Raw genomic sequence first — 18,723 nt, forward strand, 5'->3', positions numbered from 1 at the left:
AATAGACTTCTGCTGGACCCCACTCCTATCGTGTGGCTGGAAGCTCTGTAGGCTCAAAGTGACAAAATTAGTCTTAAATTCCTGCCTTGATTATTCCTTTATGGGCTTCAGTAGGAGCTGGGAATGAGACCCTGTTGTAGGCTTAGGGTCTGAGTTGCACTACGACTGCAGCTGGCTGCTGAACTTCCTTCTTTCTCTATACACAGCTCAGGGCCTCGGGCCTCTTCTCCATCAGCCCTTCATCTGTGACCAGGAACTGGGTAGTGGGTGATAAAACTGCTAGGTCATACCTATCCCTGTTGCAGTGCCCCAGTGTGGGTCAGGTGGAGCTAGGAGATGGGTTGGAACTTCTTCTTGCCCTGGAGCATAGCTCTCCTCATCACTGGAATACCTGGAGGCTGCTCCCACAGTGTCCAAAGACTACCTGTCTCCCTATGTGGACCTGAGCTGCACAAATGTCTCACTGTGACTTTTTCTGGATTTCCCCATCAGGATTTAGTCTGCCACATTTTGTAGATCCGTTTGTAGTAGTTTGTGGCCTGGAGCTCAGTCCCATTGCTTCCTACCCCTCGATCATTTTGGCTCTGCTGCCATTAATTTCCATGAATTGGCAGTTCTGATGAATTTTCATGATTTTTCTCTGAAAGATAATGTGGAACAGTAGCCAAAATAGCACTGTATTTAGAAAACTTGAGTTCAGATGGCAGCTCTGCCAGCTCTATGACCTTGGGCAAGTCACTTAATATGTCAAAGTGTCAATGATTCAGTGACTTTGGCCCTTATTCCTCTCACTGAACACTACATCTCCTGACTCCCAAGTGTTTTCATTAGCATTCAGACAGGGCCTGGAACGTGGGCAGCTAGGTGGCGCAGGAGTCAGGAAGACCTGAGTTCAAATCTGGCCTCAAGACACTAGCTGTGTAACCCTGGGCAAGTTACTTAACTCCTGTTTGCCTCAGTTCATCTGTAAAATGGGGACACACTAGAGAAGGAAATGGCAAACCACCCTAGTATCTTTACCTCTAGAGTCACGTTGGGTGAGACACAACTGACCAACAAGGGCCTGCAATGTTCTCCATCTCAGCCTCATGTTCTTCCCTAGCTTCCTTCAAGTCTCAGCTGAAGTCTCTTACCTTCTGGGGAAGAAGCCTTTCCCAGTCTTCCTTAAATCTCAGTGCTTCCCCTCTGAGACTATACCCAGTTTATCCTGGATATATATTGTTCATACATAATTGTCTTCATTAGAAATGTCAGCTCTTTCAGGATAGGGACAGCCTTTTGTCCTAATGCTAGCTGATTGACTGAGTAACTTAACTGTCATACAGGGGAAGGGAGAGGGGGGAGATTGGGAAGATAGAAGGTGCTGCATAGGAAGTAAGCATTACAGACTAGAGTGGGGACAGTCCATTCAAACTTCCCAAAGTAGAATGTAAACTGTTTCATTTTTGTCTTCATATCCATAGTCGTTTGTTAATGCTGTAAATGCCTGTCAAAGTGAACTGAAATCTATGCATTATTTTGTTAATAGATCATCAAAACAATAAGATTGTGGGGAAAAAATGCTAAGAGAAACTAAGGCCAAAAGAAAAAAGGAGTTTTATGTTGAGAAATTTAATAAGATCACATCAAAGAAAAAAGTGACAATTCAAGATTGCCACTTTCTTTTCCTAGGCTTTTTTTTTTTTAAGAAAAAGGCAATGACTATTTTCTAGAAAAAGAGTTGGATGAGACATTACTAAGCCAAGCTAATTTTATCTGTTTGGTGAAGTTTTTAAGTTGGGGCAGAGGCTTTATACTTTATTCCAAAGTGAAGCTATTTTATTTTATGATCTGCAAATAAGTCATAACATTATAAAATGTCTCCTTAACGGTATACACAAATATTCACAATAAACACCTCAGATATATACCAACAACAAAAAGCACAACAGAAGAAACAAAAGAAGTGCCCAGGAAAAATAATCAGAACTTCACATAAGAAAGGTACATATAAAAGCCCAAGAATTTGCTTCATCAGGGTTATAGATCAGGCAGGTAAGTGTCTAACAGGCATTTTACCAGTGACGTTCTTTGCTGCTTTGGGGAAAAGATTCTCCAGGAGGGAAAAAAAGATACCAATGACATACTTTTAAATCCAGTCTGCATTATTTTTTCCATCACCTAAGTCTAGACAATCTACAAAACAATACATCACAATTATTCTGCAAAGCATGAGACCCACAGCTTATCAACAAAATTTGATTTATTTCTGTCTGTCTTGTCTATTTTCTTTTTCAATGATACCCGAAGACCTAGAGAAAAGGAAGAAATAATTAGTGCATTTATTTTGCTATTGCTGTCTATCCCTTTAGTCATAAGCCCCACTTCTTTCTTCCCAACAATTAATAAATATTTGCTTGACTATATCAGGAGGAATTTCATCATACCAGCATTAAAATGAACAGCCAGAGACATGATCTATTAATTACCAGAGCCAAAGATTTTTTTTTAACAGACCATATAAATATAAGAATCTTTGTCTTTTCTCTACAAAGGAGAGGGTTCCAGAATAGTGAGTCTTGTACTTGCCATTGATTCAAATGAGAAACACAGCGCCTAACTCACTTGCATTATTTACATTTTTCTAAAGTTTTATGGGAGGAGGAAGTGATTTGCCCATAAGTGGTTGTTGAATAAATGGTTTTCAAAAGTAATCTTTATTTCCAGAAGCAGAGAGATAGGAAACCAGTATGGCCAAACAAAAAAAACCAAAGTGATGAAAATAAAATATAATACTATAATTATAAGAATTATTATATAAAATAAGTCCATTTTCTCACTTGTGGTAACCCTTGGAAGCCCAACAACCAGCTAAATATTCTTTATTCACCTCAGTGTAATGAGCTGAGCCACTAAGGCTTGAACAGTGATTTTCATGCTTATATTCCGGTCAAATTATGTGAACAATGTGAGGTCTATGTACACATCCTAGTTAAAACTTTGTTAATTAGCACCCATCCTGGAGTATGTTAGTATGCCAAGTGTTTTGCCATCTATAGTGATTCCATAACAAGTCTGTGACATGTTACAGACTCCATTTGGTATGTGCTCAGGGTTACAGAGCCGAGCAATAGTTTCCTACGAGGGATGAATCAGTCTAACAAGAGGCAAGCCAATGATTTATACCCCTTCCACCACTTGGTGACAGTATCCTCTTCTGAGAAGCCTTTCATAGTTTTAGAATGAGATTACTGCTAACATGTCATCATTTATCTACAGCTAGCATGACAGAGATTATCTTTTCATACGATGATTATAAGTGTTCCACAAGACTGTTAAGCTTTAGCTCACTTTGTAAGATAATAAATAAGCAGTATACCCCTATAGCCAACTTATTTTCTTTTAATAGCTACCAGTCTGATTCTCCTTGTTAATGCTCCAAAGGTGCAACTATGACATGGAGATAGAATGAGGCCTTAGAGAAAATAAAAATAATGAATCATAAAGATAATTAAGTAGGATGATGATCAGATAAAATTGTTTGTAAGTGAGATAGCCTCTGTTCATAAAGATTTAATTAATGCTGCTTTGTCAGAACCTGGGAATATGGCCAAAATTAAAAAAAAAAACCCAAAAACTATAACACCCCTTGCCAAACAAAATAAAAAACATCTTAAATACTTTTAACTTGAGAATGAGACATTCTTATTTTAAAATTCAATCATATAGTGCCTGTAATTTGATCCTGAATATAATTCTAGGGTCTTATTTACCAAAATTTAAAATTATTGTTTATCTTCACAATAAAGCTGAGGTTCTTAACATTTTGGGAGAATCGACCTCTTTGGCAGTTGGTCTCAAATAGTTTTTAAATAATTGAAGGGAATGTTAAATTTCAGTTAGAAATTAGTGACAATAAAGATGTGATTTTTTTATTTCTTCACTCAAGTACATGAATCCCCTGAAATCACCCCTACAATAAAGAGTCTGGCTCTTTGATGAATTTCATAAAGTGAATATAAAGACCACTGGGTCTGGGAAGACCTCCGAAGATCATATATCCATTTCTTTCCCCTGTAAGATTTGTGCTCTTCCATAACAGGTGTGAGCTGGAACCAGCCTCTGCTCCCAGGAGACAATTATTAAATTTTCAGTATCAGCCTTCACATTTAAGAAGTTAACATGTTACAATTGAGGGTGTGATGTATTGTTTTGTAGATTGTCTAGACTTAAGTGATGGAAAAAATAATGCAGATTGGATTTAAAAGTATGTCATTGGTATCTTTTTTTCCCTCCTGGAGAGCCAGTTGTTAAGCATTTATCAGCACACTCCTGCCTATATCTGTAATGATCTAATTCACCTTCACCTATCAGTATGCTACCTTTCTTTCTAGGTCCAGCTCAAATTCTACCTTCTTAATAAACCTTCCCTATCTCACTAAGACCAGGACAAACAACAAGACAAAAGTGATTCTCTTTCTCTTTCCCTCAAAACTGATAGCCCTTTATTTTTACCTCCTTTGTACTATGTATCATAAACTGCCTCTGTTATGGTTATGTGTAATATTCTCTTCTTTCCCCTACAGGGCCATAAGCTTCAGGAGGGTAGAGACCATGTGATTCACTATTATTACCATTTCTTCCCTCCCTCTGTCCCTCACACCCAACTCACTACATCTAGTGTGGTGCCTTGATACAATAGTACTCAATACAAGTCTGTTAAATGGATGAAAACCAACCAAATCAGATTTGTATCTATCCCAGTCTTAAAGATCGCTAGGACAGTCTAGGATATCTTTCTATTGGCAACTTTTCCCAGGGAGCCAAAGTATTCTGGAAGAACTGCTTGATAAACTAGATTATTCAACTGCAAGTTAAAAACAACAACAATAACCCATTTCTGCTTGAAAGGATTGTAGACCCCTGACTTTATTAGGTAAATATTAACTTTTTAATTTTCCTGAAAAAAATGCACTTTTTATATCAAAGAAGTAATGTGATATAAAATGAGGTGGGGGTGAAAAGTCAGATGACCTCTCATAAATGTAACAATAATAATATCATAGTAATAATAGTTTATGAACAATTCCAAATGCAAGAAAATAAGAGCAAGTGCAAGCAAGGTCGGGCCCATCCCTCCCCGCTTCAACTTCATTTCACCTGCAAATTTGACAGGCGTGCCATTTATGCCTTCAAATAAGAGAGAATTCAATTCAACAAACCTTCACTAAGGGCATACAATATACATGGCATGGCACTTGATACTGTGATACAAAAACAAAACAGTTCCTGACCTCAAGAAGACTACTGTCTGTTGGGAGTATGTAACATGTACAAAGGTGAATAACTATAAAGTACATATACGTACAAAATAGTTTTAAGAGGGGGAAACCATTAGCAACTGGAATCTTCAAGAAGACCTCATGTAGAAAGTAGTACCTGAACTGTGCCATGAAGGAAAATACAGATTCTAAAAGGCAGAGGTAAGAAGAGAGTACATTCCAGACACAGGAGGCCACTCGTATGCATAGTCATGAAGATAGGAGATAGCATACTGTGTGTAAGGAACAGCTAGTAGAAAAATTTAATTGGAATTAAGGGAATTAATATGAAATAAAAAGGGGAAAGAGATGGGGAAGACATAGTGCATCGTTGTTCAGTAATGTCCAACTCTTTGTGACCCCGTTTGGGGTTTTCTTGACAGAGATGCTGCAGTGGTTTGCCATTTCCCTCTCCACCTCATTTTACAGATGAAGAAACTGGGGCAAACAGGGTGACTTGCCCAGGGTCACACAGCTAAATAAATGTCTGCGGCCAGATAACTCAGGTCAGTCCGGGCCTGGCACTCTATCAACTGTGCCACCTAGCTGCTCTATGGTGTAGATATGTAGAGGGCTTTAAATGTTGGACTGATTTTTCGGGATTATATCCTTGAGACAATATGGAGTCATTGGAGGTTTTTGAGTAAGTTAGTGGCATGTTTAGATTTGCATTTTAGGAATATCGATTTTGTAGCTATGTGGAAAGATGGACTAGAAAGTGGAGACTGGAAGCAGGAAAACCAATTGGGAGGCTTTTGTAATTGTCCAGGCGAGAGGTGATCAGGACCTGAATTAGGATAATGGTCTCGTAAGTGGGGAGAATGGGACAGATTGGAAAGGTTTTGTCAAGGTAGAAACAAGTCCTATTTGACTGAAAAAAAATTGTTCTCTGCCCTTCAGAGAAATAGGAAGAGTGTGGAGGAGGACAGGCTTAGGGAGAAATATAACATGCTCTTCTCTAGTTCTGATGATTTCTGAAATATGGTAGAGGATGAGACAGGTGCCACAGGAGGTAATTAATCTAGGCCTAGAAACTTGAACCCATTGAAGGCAGGTGGTTGCTCCTTTATCTTCTCTCCAGCCTCTCCTTGAAGGCCTCAAGTGAAGAAGTAGGAGTCTCATAAGTCATCTCATACTATTTTCAGAAAGCTTTCACTGTTGGAAATTCTTCCTCAAGTTGAACTCAAATTTGTCCCCTCAGTAACTTCTACCCTTGATACTAGCTCTAAAACCAAATAGGATAAGTCTGATCTCTCTTCCATGTGACAGAATTTCAAGTTCTTGGAAATAGTTATCATCTGTCTCCTAACTTTTCCTCTTTTTTCAGCTAAACATCCCTGCTTTCCTCAACTGATCTTATGTGACAGATCTTGGATTCACCTCATCAGCCTAATTGCCCTCCTTGGGACAGGCTCCAGTATGTCAGTGAACCTCTTAAAATTCAATACATAGAACTGAAAACAATTATCTATATATAGTCTGACCATGGAGAATGAAACAAAACTAATATAATCCCCCTTTTTGGACCCTCTGTTTCTATTAAGACACAAACTGAGCCTACATCTCAGGTTGCTTTAGGTTTTTGGTTTTTGGTTTGGGGCTTTGTTTTGTTTGCAATTACAACACAGTTTTTTTTTCCAAAAGCACTGTTATCAAGCCATGCCTCTCCCATCCTGTATTTTTTTTTTACTGTTGATTATTTATCCCAATAGGACTTTCATCTTATTAAAACTCAGCCCTTATTCCAGTGTGTTACTGAGAGCATTTTGGGTTCTGACTCTGTCATCTAGTGATTCACCTATCACCTTCTCAGCTTCAGCTCATCTGAAAGTTTGATAATCAGGCATGTTTTCATCCAGATAATTTATTAAAATTTTGAAAAGCACAAAGCCAGGGAGTGAGCTTTATAGTATTATCACTAAAGACTTCCACATTGACATCAATACATTAATCAGTATTTTGGGGATGTAATCAACTCATTAAAAATCTCCCTAACTGTAGTATTGTGCAGCCAACAAGCATATCATATCATAAAAAAACTATTATATATCTTATTGATGTCCAGATGCACTGTGTCTCTAGAATTCCCCAGATTTCCCAATCTCATAACCCTGTCAAAAAGGAAAACAAGGCTAATTTGACATGGCTTCATTCTTAGGGAACATGTGCTGGCACCTAAGTGTTGATAAATCATCCATTTAATACTCCATTCTAAAATTTGCTAGGTATTGCCATCCATCCTATCAGTTTGTAATTTTTCCTTTATGAAAATGAGGATGGTATTTACTCATCTCTCATCATCTATTATCTCTCCCATTCTCTATTATTTATTAAAGATTACTGATAGTTAATTCAACAGTCACACCTGAAAGACATTAGACATCTTGAACTGTATGTTACATAGACACCCTTAAACTAAGCTCATTGATAAATGTTGGAGGGGATGTGGGAAAACTGGGACACTAAATTGGTGGAGTTGTGAACTGATCCAACCATTCTGAAGAACAATTTGGAACTATGCCCAAAGAGCTATAAGACTGTGCCTACCCTTTGATCCACCGATACCTCTGCTGGATCTATATCCCAAAAAGATTTTAAAAAGTGGGAGGGAGAGGGGAGAGGACCTAGTTACACAAAAATATTTATAGCAACTCTTTTTGTGGTAGCTAAGACTTGGAAATTGAGGGGATGCCAATCAACTGGAGAATGGCTAAACAAGTTGTGGCATATGATTGTGATGGGAATATTATTGTGCTATAAGAAATGACAAACAGGATGATTTCTGAAAAACCTGGAAAGATGTACATGAACCGATAAAAGCAAAGAGAGCAGAACCAGAACACTGTATACAGCAATAGCAATATTGTACGATGAAGAACTGTGAATGACAGCTATTCTCAGCAATATAGTTATCTAAGACAATACCAAAGGATTCATGATGGAAAATGCTATCCACATCCAGAGGAAGAATTGATGTCATCTGAATACAGACTGAAGTATATTGTTTTTCAATTTCTTTTTCTTTCAGTCTTTTTGCACAAAATGACTAATTGGAAATGTTGTACCTCATGATTGCACATATATAACCTATATCAGATTGCTTACCATCTCAGGGAGTGGGGAGGGGAAGGATGGAGGGATAGAATTTGGAACTCAAAACTTTACAAAAAAAACCCCACAAATGTTAAAAAATTATTTTTACATTAATCAGGAGGGGGAATGAAATGTTATTGGGGGGGGGGAGCAGGTTGGGCAGTGGGGGGTTAAGTGACTTGCCCGGGGTCACACAGCTAGTAAGTGTTATGTGTCTGAGGCCGGATTTGAACTCAGGTCCTCCTGAATCCAGGGCCGGTGCTCTATCCATTGTGCTACCTAGCTGCCCCTAAAATGCTATTTTTTAAAAATTGAAATAAGAAAAAGAAATTGAATACACAAACGAGCTCATTGTCCTTTCCCCGAAACCCTTCTCTCTTCCTAATTTCCCTATTACTATTATCAAGGATGCTAGCATCCTCTCAGTCACCCAGAATCAAAATCTAGGTGTTATCCTTGACACCTCAGTCTCACCCTTCATCATCCAGCCCAGTGGTCAAGTCCTGTCATTCTTACCAAAACATCTTTTATATACAAAACCTTCTCTATGATACTACCAAACACCCACGTCTGGGCCCTCAGCACCTCACACTTGGTCTATTGCAAGAGCCTGTTGATCTGCCTAGGAGTCTCAAGTTTCTCCCTACTCTTCTCCACCCTCCACTCATTTCCTCACTCCACAAGTCATTGGCTTTCTCCTGTGCCTCAAATGCCCTCCCTCTTCATGTATGCCTCCTAGCTGCTCTGGTTTCCTTCAAGTCTCAGTTAAAATCCCACATTCTGCAAGAAGCCTTTTCCATTCCTCTTTAATCTTCTGATACTACCCCAAATGGGGTCATGAAGAGTCAGACAACAACCCAACACAATAAGAGTACTGGACCACATGATCTCCAAGTTCCATTCAAACTCCAAATGATCTTATGCATCATCATACTCTTCTGTAGGACCCTTTTTGAAATGCTTCACCTTATTTCTATCAGATATACATGCTACATCAAAAGAAATCCCCACTGCCCTCAAACCACCCCAGGAAATGATTGTTATCTTACAGGAACAAATGAATAGAAAATGAATGATTTAACTTTGTGTTCTTCACAAAGTAAGTTCTTGTTCAAACCTAAAATATGGATAAAGTAGTAAATTCTCAGTTTGGGAGTTGAGTAATTTCTCCTAGTCTTAGCACTGATCCTTAATTCACAGAATCAGCATTTCCCAGTCCTGGCCATTAGAACCTGTTCTGAGTCTGAAATTCTTTCTTTTGGCAATAGCTAGAGTGAGGGTTGTTTCAGGAGAGAGTAAGGAAAAGGAATGGTTGGTTCTAAATATGAAGCACTGATTAAAATCACATCCTTGAGGGAGGCAGGAGAAATAAGAAAGTTACAAAAACATGTCAGAACAATGAGCCAGGTTCTCAGAGATCTGGGATTCATTATTTCAGTGAGATGCTGAAGCTGAAAAAACAATTTCTTTTGCTTATTCTTGACATTTGTGTATTGGCAAGTTTTCTTTAGGTTTTGCTCAGCAGTTTTTAAGTAGTAAGAGGCTGACTCGTTTCAGAAGACACACACACACACAGACATAAAACCAAAACCCTAAAAACTTTTGTGGAGGCTTTTTTCTTTCATTGCAGCAAAGAGATTGTAAATGTCTTTTTTTTTTTTTAAGAGTCCTTTATTCTCATTATGGATCATTCCCTGGCACTAAGGGGTTTCTGTCCACCTGAGGAGGAGAGATCATATCCTCCAGGACAGAGAACAATTCCTGTAGATGAGAGTTAGTATTAAATAGAAATGTCTTCTATTTCCTCTTGGGGTTCTTTTCCACATCACAGAAGTGAAGGAAACATAATGGGATGAAAAGCAACCTTGAGCTACTGAGAAAAATGATTCGCTACAGTTCTTGTAAAGTTTCCTCCTTTAGTACAAGTTAAATCAACTATTTAACTCCTCTTTCTAATATAACCCAAGTCCCAAAGGCCATCATTGGTATGGGACTCTCCTCAATATGTGTGTGGTGTGTGTGTGTGTGTGTGTGTGAGAGAGAGAGAGAGAGAGAGAGAGAGAGAGAGAGAGAGAGAGAGAGAGAGAGAGAGAGATAAACCATACCAACCTCAATTCAGGTTTCTGAAGGGAGAAGGAGACTTGAGGAGAAGTTGAACATGAGAAGCTGGCAATCTCTATCATGTCCCTATCCCTAGCTTCTCTGGAAGTTTTTTCTTTATGTATTAGGGTAATATCATTGGCTCTTTCTCATTAGAAGACAGAAAGGGGAAGAGAGAAGAGATGACACTCAAATCTTCCATTTTTCCATTCAGCATCAGCTCCACAGGAAGAAAGATCTTGGCACTAGTGACTAAAGTAAAGCTTTGGCCTTTCTCGGATGACAATCTGGCCATGTAGAATACAGCTAGGTGATGCACTGGATAGACTGCCAGACGTATAGTTAGGAAAATCTGAGTTCAAATCCAGTCTCAGTCACTTACTGGTTGTGTGACTCTGGGCAAGTCGCTTAACCCTGTTTACCTCAGTTTCCTCACCTGTAAAATGAGCTAGAGAAGGAAATGGCAAACCACTGAAGTATCTTTGCCAAGAAAACCCCAAATGGAAAGAATTTTTACAACCAGTGTCTCTGATAAGGGCCTCATTTCTAAAATATATAGAGAACTAAGTCAAATTTATAAGAATACAAGTCATTCCCCAATTGATATATTGGCAAAGGATATGAAGAGGCAGTTCTCAGATGAAGAAATTAAAGCTATCTGTAGTCATATGAAAAAATGCTCTAAATCACTACTGATTAGAGAAATGCAAATCAAAACAACTCTGAGGTACGACATCACACCTATCAGATCGGCTAACATGACAAAATAGGACCATGATAAATGTTGGAGAAGATGTAGGAAAATTGGAACATTAATGCATTGTTGATGGAGTTGTGAATTGATCTAACCATTCTGGAGAGGAATTTGGAACTACGCCCAAAGGACTATACAAATGTGCATACCCTTTGACCTAGCAATAGCACTTCTAGGGCTGTATCCCAAAGAGATCATAAAAATGGGAAAAGGACCCACATGTACAAAAATATTTATATGAACTCTTTCTGTGGTGGCAAAGAATTGGAAATTGAGGGGATGGCCATCAACTGGGGAATGGCTGAACAAGTGGTATATGAATATAATGGAATACTGTTGTGCTATAAAAAATGATGAGCAAGCAGACTTCAGAAAAACCTGGAAGGACGTGTATGGACTGATGCTGAGTGAAGTGAGCAGAACCAGGAGAACGTTGTACACAGTAACAGCCACATTGTGTGATGACTAATATTGATAGACTTAGCCCTTCTCAGCAATGCAAGGATCTAAGACACCTCCAAAAGTTTTATGATGGAAAATGCTATCTACATCCAAAGAAAGAACTATGGAGTTTGAATGCAGGTCGAAGCATACTATTTGCTCTTTTTTTTCTTGTTTTGTTTTGTTTCTTCTTTCTTGTGGTTCCTCCTATTGGTTCTAATTCTTCTTTACAACATGACTAATGTGAAAATATGTTTAATAGGAATGTATATGTAAAGCCTATATCAGATTGCATGCCATCTTGGAGAGGGAGGTGGGGAATAAAGGGGGAAAATTTTTAAACTCAAAAGCTTATAGAAGTGATTGTCGAAAACTAAACATAAATTAATTTTTAAAAAACTTATAATGCTATAATACAAAATATCATTGTTATAATGAAAAAATAAAAATCACATTAATTCTAAAAAAGAAAACCCCAAATGGTGTCACGAAGAGTTGGATGCAACTAAAACAAGTGAACAACAACTACAATCACAATAGAAGGTAATGTGAGAAATCCATGTTTGGCAAAGACATGGGTGCTTTAAGAACAGCTATGTTCAAGAGGAGAAATGGTGAGAACTATGGCCTGAGCAGCAACTATAAAACAACAGTACCTTTTCATTTCAGGGGCCCAAAGCAGAACAAGATAAACTGTATGCAGCTTTCTAGAGGAGCAGCTTTCCAGAGGAGCGGCTTTCTCCAAACTTTTAAAGAACAAACTTCTAGAAAAGGATGCGCAAAGAATGGTGCCACAAAATCAGGCACCCAAGGTGTTAATCCTCAGAACCCCCAAAATAAGGCTCTATATAAAAGCTGGGAAGTCCCACTGCCAAAACTTTGCCGACCCGACATGCTTGTTTGATTTTTTTTTACTCACTAGATCCATGATTTCATCAGTCTTATTGATTTGTCTTCATCACAATTCCAGTTTACAATTAGCTCATTAGATCTTATGACAGGTCACTGTCCTGATATTATTATTTTATATTTAATATTCTATTGACTATTGTGCAAGTGGATAAAATGGCTGTTTTTTGTTATTGAATGAGATTATCAGCTCATCTTCCATAGGCTCAATGACAGCATCTCCAGGGCAACCCAAGCAGCAGACATGAGGACAGGGATGATATGTTCTTTATTCTGCTCCTAAATGGTTTTGATTTCTTCTGCTGATCTATATATTTTGAAAGCTTTTCATGGCATGAAGCTTGGAGATCATGAGTTTTCATGATGGGGACATCTATTAACATGTTGTTCTTAAATTTTTATGAAGTAATGCTATGCCCAAGCAATTATGGATACCAGTGTTGTCACTGACAGTGCACTTTGATTTCTGTACAGTTCATTTGTTGAATTCTCAAGGATCGGTGGCATCATGGTGCATAGAGCATTGGGCCTGGAGTCAGAAAGACTCACATCTTCCTGAATTCAAATCTGGCCTTAGAGATTTACTAGCTGTGGGACCCTGGGCAAATTACTTAACCCTGTTTGCCTCAGTTTCCTTATCTCAAATAAGCTTGAAAAGGAAATGGCCAACCACTCCAGTAACTTTGCCAAGAAAACCTCAAATCGGGTCATGAAGAGTTGGACACAACTAAAATGACTGAACAGCAACAAAAAGAATAATTTGTAGTATGGTAATTTGTTATAACAAAGATAATGAGCTTCTAATATATAATTCTAGGCATGAGATCCTTGCCAAGTATTTGGTAGATATTAATTTTTTGCAACCTGCAGTGATAAGTTAGATAGCTTCTACTATTTTTTTTATTTTGCTTTTTGGTGAGGCAATCGAGGTTAAGTGACTTGCCCAGGGTCACACAGCTAGTAAGTGTCAAGTGTCTGAGGCCAGATTTGAACTCAGGTCCTACTGACTTCAAGGCTGGAGCTATATGCATTGCACCACCTAGCTGCCCCTACCTTCTGCTACTTTCTTGCGTAATCTGAGCTGTTCAATAAATCCAGAGTCCTTATGGGCAATCATTCTACAATTTCCAGGGCAGTGGTCCATTCTAGAATCACTATCTTAACCCTCTCCATTTCTGTAAATAGATCCACATGACTTGGATATTTGTTCAGTTGCTTCTTTGCCAATACATCATTGGCTGTGTCCACATGGAGGCTGACCATGGAAAGCCTCTTCATTCCACTTTGGTTTTGGGGTTTTTTGTTTGTTTGTTTGTTTGTTTTTTGTGAGGCAATTGGGATTAAGTGACTTGCCCAGTGTCACACAGCTAGTAAGTGTCAGGTGTCTGAGGCCGATTTGAACTCAGGTCCTCCTGACTCCAAGGCCAGAGTTCTTTCCACTGTACCATTTAGCTGCCCCTTTCATTCCACTTTGGGATCTTAGCCATTTCACTGGCTCCATTCAGAAGTAAGCCAGTTTCAGTTATAATCAACAAACTCCATAATTCATGCTTATTGTTGGCCCTTACTATTGCTCTGTATAGCGATGCCTCTTCGTTCCAGAATAATTTCTATGTTTTTAACCTGTTTAATAATGCTTTGAGAATATCTACCAATTCTATTCCTCCTTTTTGATCAGGGAGTGTTCATTTCTGTAGAGGGGTCTTAGGATAATGAGGTTTGTTAGTGTTTCATTAATATAATATTAGTGTTTCATTTAATATCATATTAACATCATTAATATCATTTGTTTGCATACTTTCTAAGCCTGTCATTGTCTACATTACTATTCCCAAAACATACATTAAGATCAATATAGTATAGGTATTAATTGCTCTCAGTGTGTTGATATAGCATCATCATCATCATCATCATCATCATCATCATCATATCATCATCATCATCATCACTGCAATATCCCATGGTCCCAGAAATTCAGATTCTCAATCTGGTAACAATGATATAACAATATAAAGTACATAGGGCCTTCTAAGTACCACAAACCTAAAGACTGGGACCATGTAGGACCAGAAACTTGGGCATCTGTTTGCCCTTAACATTGAGGTATAAGATAATTGGATGGTTTTAAAATAGGAAAAATTCTAGTTATACTCATTCTGCATCCTACTTGAAGGACAGGTGTGGGAGGGGAGAGTGAAAGACTAGAAATATTCTAATGTTATTTTCAGACCTATACTCCAATCCCTGAGTCCCTTACTGATAATATAAAAAAAGGGCAAGGGGACACCATTGTGGTTTCCATTCCATGAAAAATCTACCTGCTAGGATCTGGGCTGATACCAGTTGTATTCTTCAAAGATGTCATCTTCAGCCTGAGTTGAAAAAAAAAGAAAGAAAGAAAGAAAGAAAGAAAGAAAGAAAGAAAGAAAGAAAGAAAGAAAGAAAGAAAGAAAGAAAGAAAGAAAGAAAACAAATGACAGGACTAAAGATGTAGCCATGGCTGCTAAAACTCTAGTTTACATTTCAAGAAATGTTTTATTCCTATTTGTCTTCCTTAGCTATGTAAACCAGAGAAATGCTCTAGTCATAAATCTTGGTTTAAAAATGCACTTAGTTATTCTGTGTTTGTCCATGCTGCAATGACTAGGTTTCAGGATCATAAATTCAGAGCTGGATGGGGTAGTAGAGACCATCTAGTATAACCCCCTAGTGTTACAGATGAGAAACTGAGACCTGGAGAAATTAAAGGACCTGCCCAAGGTCACACGGGTACCAAGTGGCAGAGCTGGGATTCAGACCCAGTTCTCTCAGACTCCAGAGACAATGCTCTTTCCTCTATACCATTCTCTCTGATGTCAGCTAAGAACTTATTTTTATAAGTACTAGGTATAGTGCACTAAAAAGTCCATGGGGACTTTGTAAGTATCAAATGCTAAGTACAGCATTTTTTCATCATATTTTAGATTCAGATGCAATATGTATGCACATACAAGTGGCATGGTTTGACTAAACCTCTAATAGTATAGAGGGGTTTTATTGTACTAGCAATGCTGATAGCAATGACTAACAAGTGGCTTATTAATTAATTCTGGAGGATTAACTATATTAAGATGTGAAGCAGATGGCCTGGATATTGCCAGGGAACTAGACTCACCTCTGTAGCAAAGTCAGCAGTTTTTGTGTCTCTCTGGTTTTTTTGTGATCCGTTCCATAAATAAGGATTTGAATTTCCAAACACTGTGGGTAAATTAAATAAACAAAATGGGAAAAAATTGTCAGATGGCTACTACCTCACATATAAACCTAACTAAGCAGTAGTTGAGAAGAATTGTTATGCTATGTTCTTGAAAATTCAGCAACTTGCTCTATATTTTGCTGATTCTCTTTCAGAAGGAAATAGCAACATTCATGGAGAGCTCTGAAATCACCATTCACATCTGCGTACCACTGAAGTGCAGACTGTAGAAAGCCGAAATAATATGGAAGTAAATGATAACATCATTCAAGAACAAATGCAGTTACAGCAGGAATAACTTCTATGTAGGTAACAAAATACAAGCACACATGAAATCTACATATCATTTACAAAACTGTAAAGTGCTGACTCTTAGGTACATTTCCATTTAAGGAATTATTATTGCTATGTTGAAAGTGGAGGCCAAAAAGTATATATATTTTTTCTGTTCCTCCTCATCTACCCCCTATTTTTAACCCAACTCTCTTCAAAAGCAACACAAAGAGGGAGCTGACTACTGCCCAAGGAGAAAATGAAGAAGGATAGGGAGAGGTAGCATCTTCAGCCCTCTGCGGAATTGTAAAGATTTTACTATCTCTGGCCACTCACCTCTGAGTCATTTCTCACAATTCATTGCCTCCCAAGTTCTTTTTCCCTTTAATATTACTTATGGTTCCCAAGGGAGTTTTAAGGGGACCTCAACTGTCCACTCTCAGAGCTTGATAAATCAGAACTTTGATAAACCTAAAAATAAATTAGAAGCTAAGGAGATGAATAGAATATTAGAAAAGTTAGATATGATAGAACTTTGGAGAAAATTGAATAGGAACAGAAAAGAATATACCATTTTCTCAGCAGCACATGGCACCTACACAAAAACTGATCATGCATTAGGGCACAAAAACCCCCAAATCAAATATAGAAAGGCAGAAATATTAAATGTATCCTTTTAGGTTCATAATGCAATAACAATTACATTTAACAAAGGGCAATGGAAAGATAGATTAAAAACTAATTGGAAACTAATTTAATCCTAAAGAATAAGTGGGTCAAAGAACAAATTATAGAAACAATAATTTCATTAAAGAGAATGACAACAATGAGACAACATATCAAAATTTGTAGGATACAGCCAAAGCAGTACGTAGGGGGAAATTTTTTTATTTAAATTCTTACATCAACAAGCTAAAGAAAGAGCAGATCAATGAATTGGACATGCAGTTAGAAAAAGAACAAATTTTAAATTCCCAATTGAGCACCAAATTGGACATCCTGAAAACCAAAAATGAGATTAATAAAACTGAAAGTAAGAAAACTATAGAGCTAATAACTCTAGAAGCTGGTTTTATGAAAAAGACCAATAAGATAGATAAGCCATTGGTTAAATGCAAATTATTCCTCTATTAAATAAAAGATCAAAAGATATGAACAGGAAGTTCTCAGTGGAAGAAATCCACCCTATCAACAGTCATATGATAAATGTTCCAAATCATTAAGAATAAGAGAAATTTAAATGAAAATAACCCTGTGGTTCTACCTCATGCTTATCCAGTCGGCAAAAGTTGACAATTGTTGGAGGGGTTGCTATAAAACAGACTCACAAATGCACTGTTGATGGAATATGAATGGTCCAGTCATTCTGGAAAGCAATTTGGAACTATTCCCCCCCCCAAAAAAAAAAAGAAAAACTCACCAGACCATATATACCCTTTGACTTAGCAGTACCACTTTAAACCTATACCCCAAAGAGATCAAAGAGGAAAAAGACCTATTTGTATGAAAAATATTTATACCATTTTTTGTGCTGTCAAAGAACTGGAAGTTGAGGGGATATCCATGTCAAATGGGGAATGGCTAAACAAATTATGTTATATGCATGTAATGGAACATTATTGTGCTACAAGAAATGACAAAAGGAAACATTAAGAAAAAAAATTTAGGAGGGGAAATTGACAACAATGGAGAGGAAAGCAATAAGCTGATCAAAAACTATTATATTTAATTATGAGGCAAAAATGGACATTTAAATTCAATGGATGAATATTTACAAAAATACAACATAATAGTAACAAAATGAGAAACAGGTAATCTTTTCAAAAGTAACTTTCTATTTAAAAAGTTCTAAGTTTAAAAAACAAACAACCTAGTCCATATGATATCATTGCTATAACCACATGATTATGTCAATAGGCAGAAAAGCCTTCAACAAAAAGCAGCATTCATTTGCTACAAAAACACAAAAATTCATAGGAATAAAAGGACCTTTATTTAATATGATTGAAAGGATCTATCTATACTAAAAGGTAGCATTATTTTCAGTGGAGAAACACTGGCAACTTTCCCAATTGGATCAGGAGTGAAGCAATTATCTCTACTGCTGCTGCTGCTGCTGTTTTGACATTGTGCTAGAAATGCTAGTTATAGCAGTAAAACAAGAATTATAAATCAATGGAATAATTATAGGTAAAGGGGGGGGGGGAGGCAGTGTTGTGTAGTGAAGAGAGCACCAGCTCCAGAGCCAGATAGACCTGAGTTGTTCAAGTCCTACCTGTGACACATATTAAGCTGTGTTCCCTGGCAGGTCACTTAAATTCTCAGCACTCCAGGCAAATCTCTAAAACTATAAATTTCAGAGAAGATGCTGACCTTAACTGGTAAGAGGAATGTCATTACTAGTGAAATCACAAGTCTAGTTCCATTTTTAAAGAAGAGGCTAAATTATTTCTTCCTGAAGATATGAAGTTGTCCTCTGTATGGTCCTGTTCTGATGCCTCATTAGAGGACGGATGTAATCCTGGCAATGTAAATTCTGACAAGTTCTTCTCTTCCCCCACCTCAGTTTCTGTTTATGTACTGTTCCCCCCATTCAATTGTAAGCTCCTTTAGGGTAG

The 18,723-nt window shown here is 37.7% G+C and overlaps 1 protein-coding gene across 4 annotated transcripts in view; it reads right to left on the minus strand.

Moving 5' to 3' along the window:
• Positions 1-2,224: 2,224 nt before the first annotated feature.
• Positions 2,225-18,723, minus strand: part of TTC23L (tetratricopeptide repeat domain 23 like) — a 54,739-nt gene continuing 38,240 nt past the window's right edge. For 3 of the 4 annotated variants that reach the window (XM_020995535.2, XM_020995542.2, XM_020995527.2), the window contains exons 11-13: positions 15,752-15,834; positions 14,916-14,969; positions 2,225-2,291 (exon numbers count right to left, since the gene is read on the minus strand). In XM_020995535.2, coding sequence (XP_020851194.1) covers positions 2,243-2,291; positions 14,916-14,969; positions 15,752-15,834 — 186 coding nt within the window. In that variant the 3' untranslated portion in view covers positions 2,225-2,242. The remainder of the gene's footprint in view (positions 2,292-14,915; positions 14,970-15,751; positions 15,835-18,723) is intronic. The other variant, XM_020995550.2, reaches the window with a different exon arrangement.

The sequence above is a fragment of the Phascolarctos cinereus genome, unplaced genomic scaffold (assembly GCF_003287225.1).
Source record: "Phascolarctos cinereus isolate Bilbo 61053 unplaced genomic scaffold, phaCin_HiC Scaffold_4;HRSCAF=312, whole genome shotgun sequence".
Classification (NCBI taxonomy): domain Eukaryota; kingdom Metazoa; phylum Chordata; class Mammalia; order Diprotodontia; family Phascolarctidae; genus Phascolarctos; species Phascolarctos cinereus.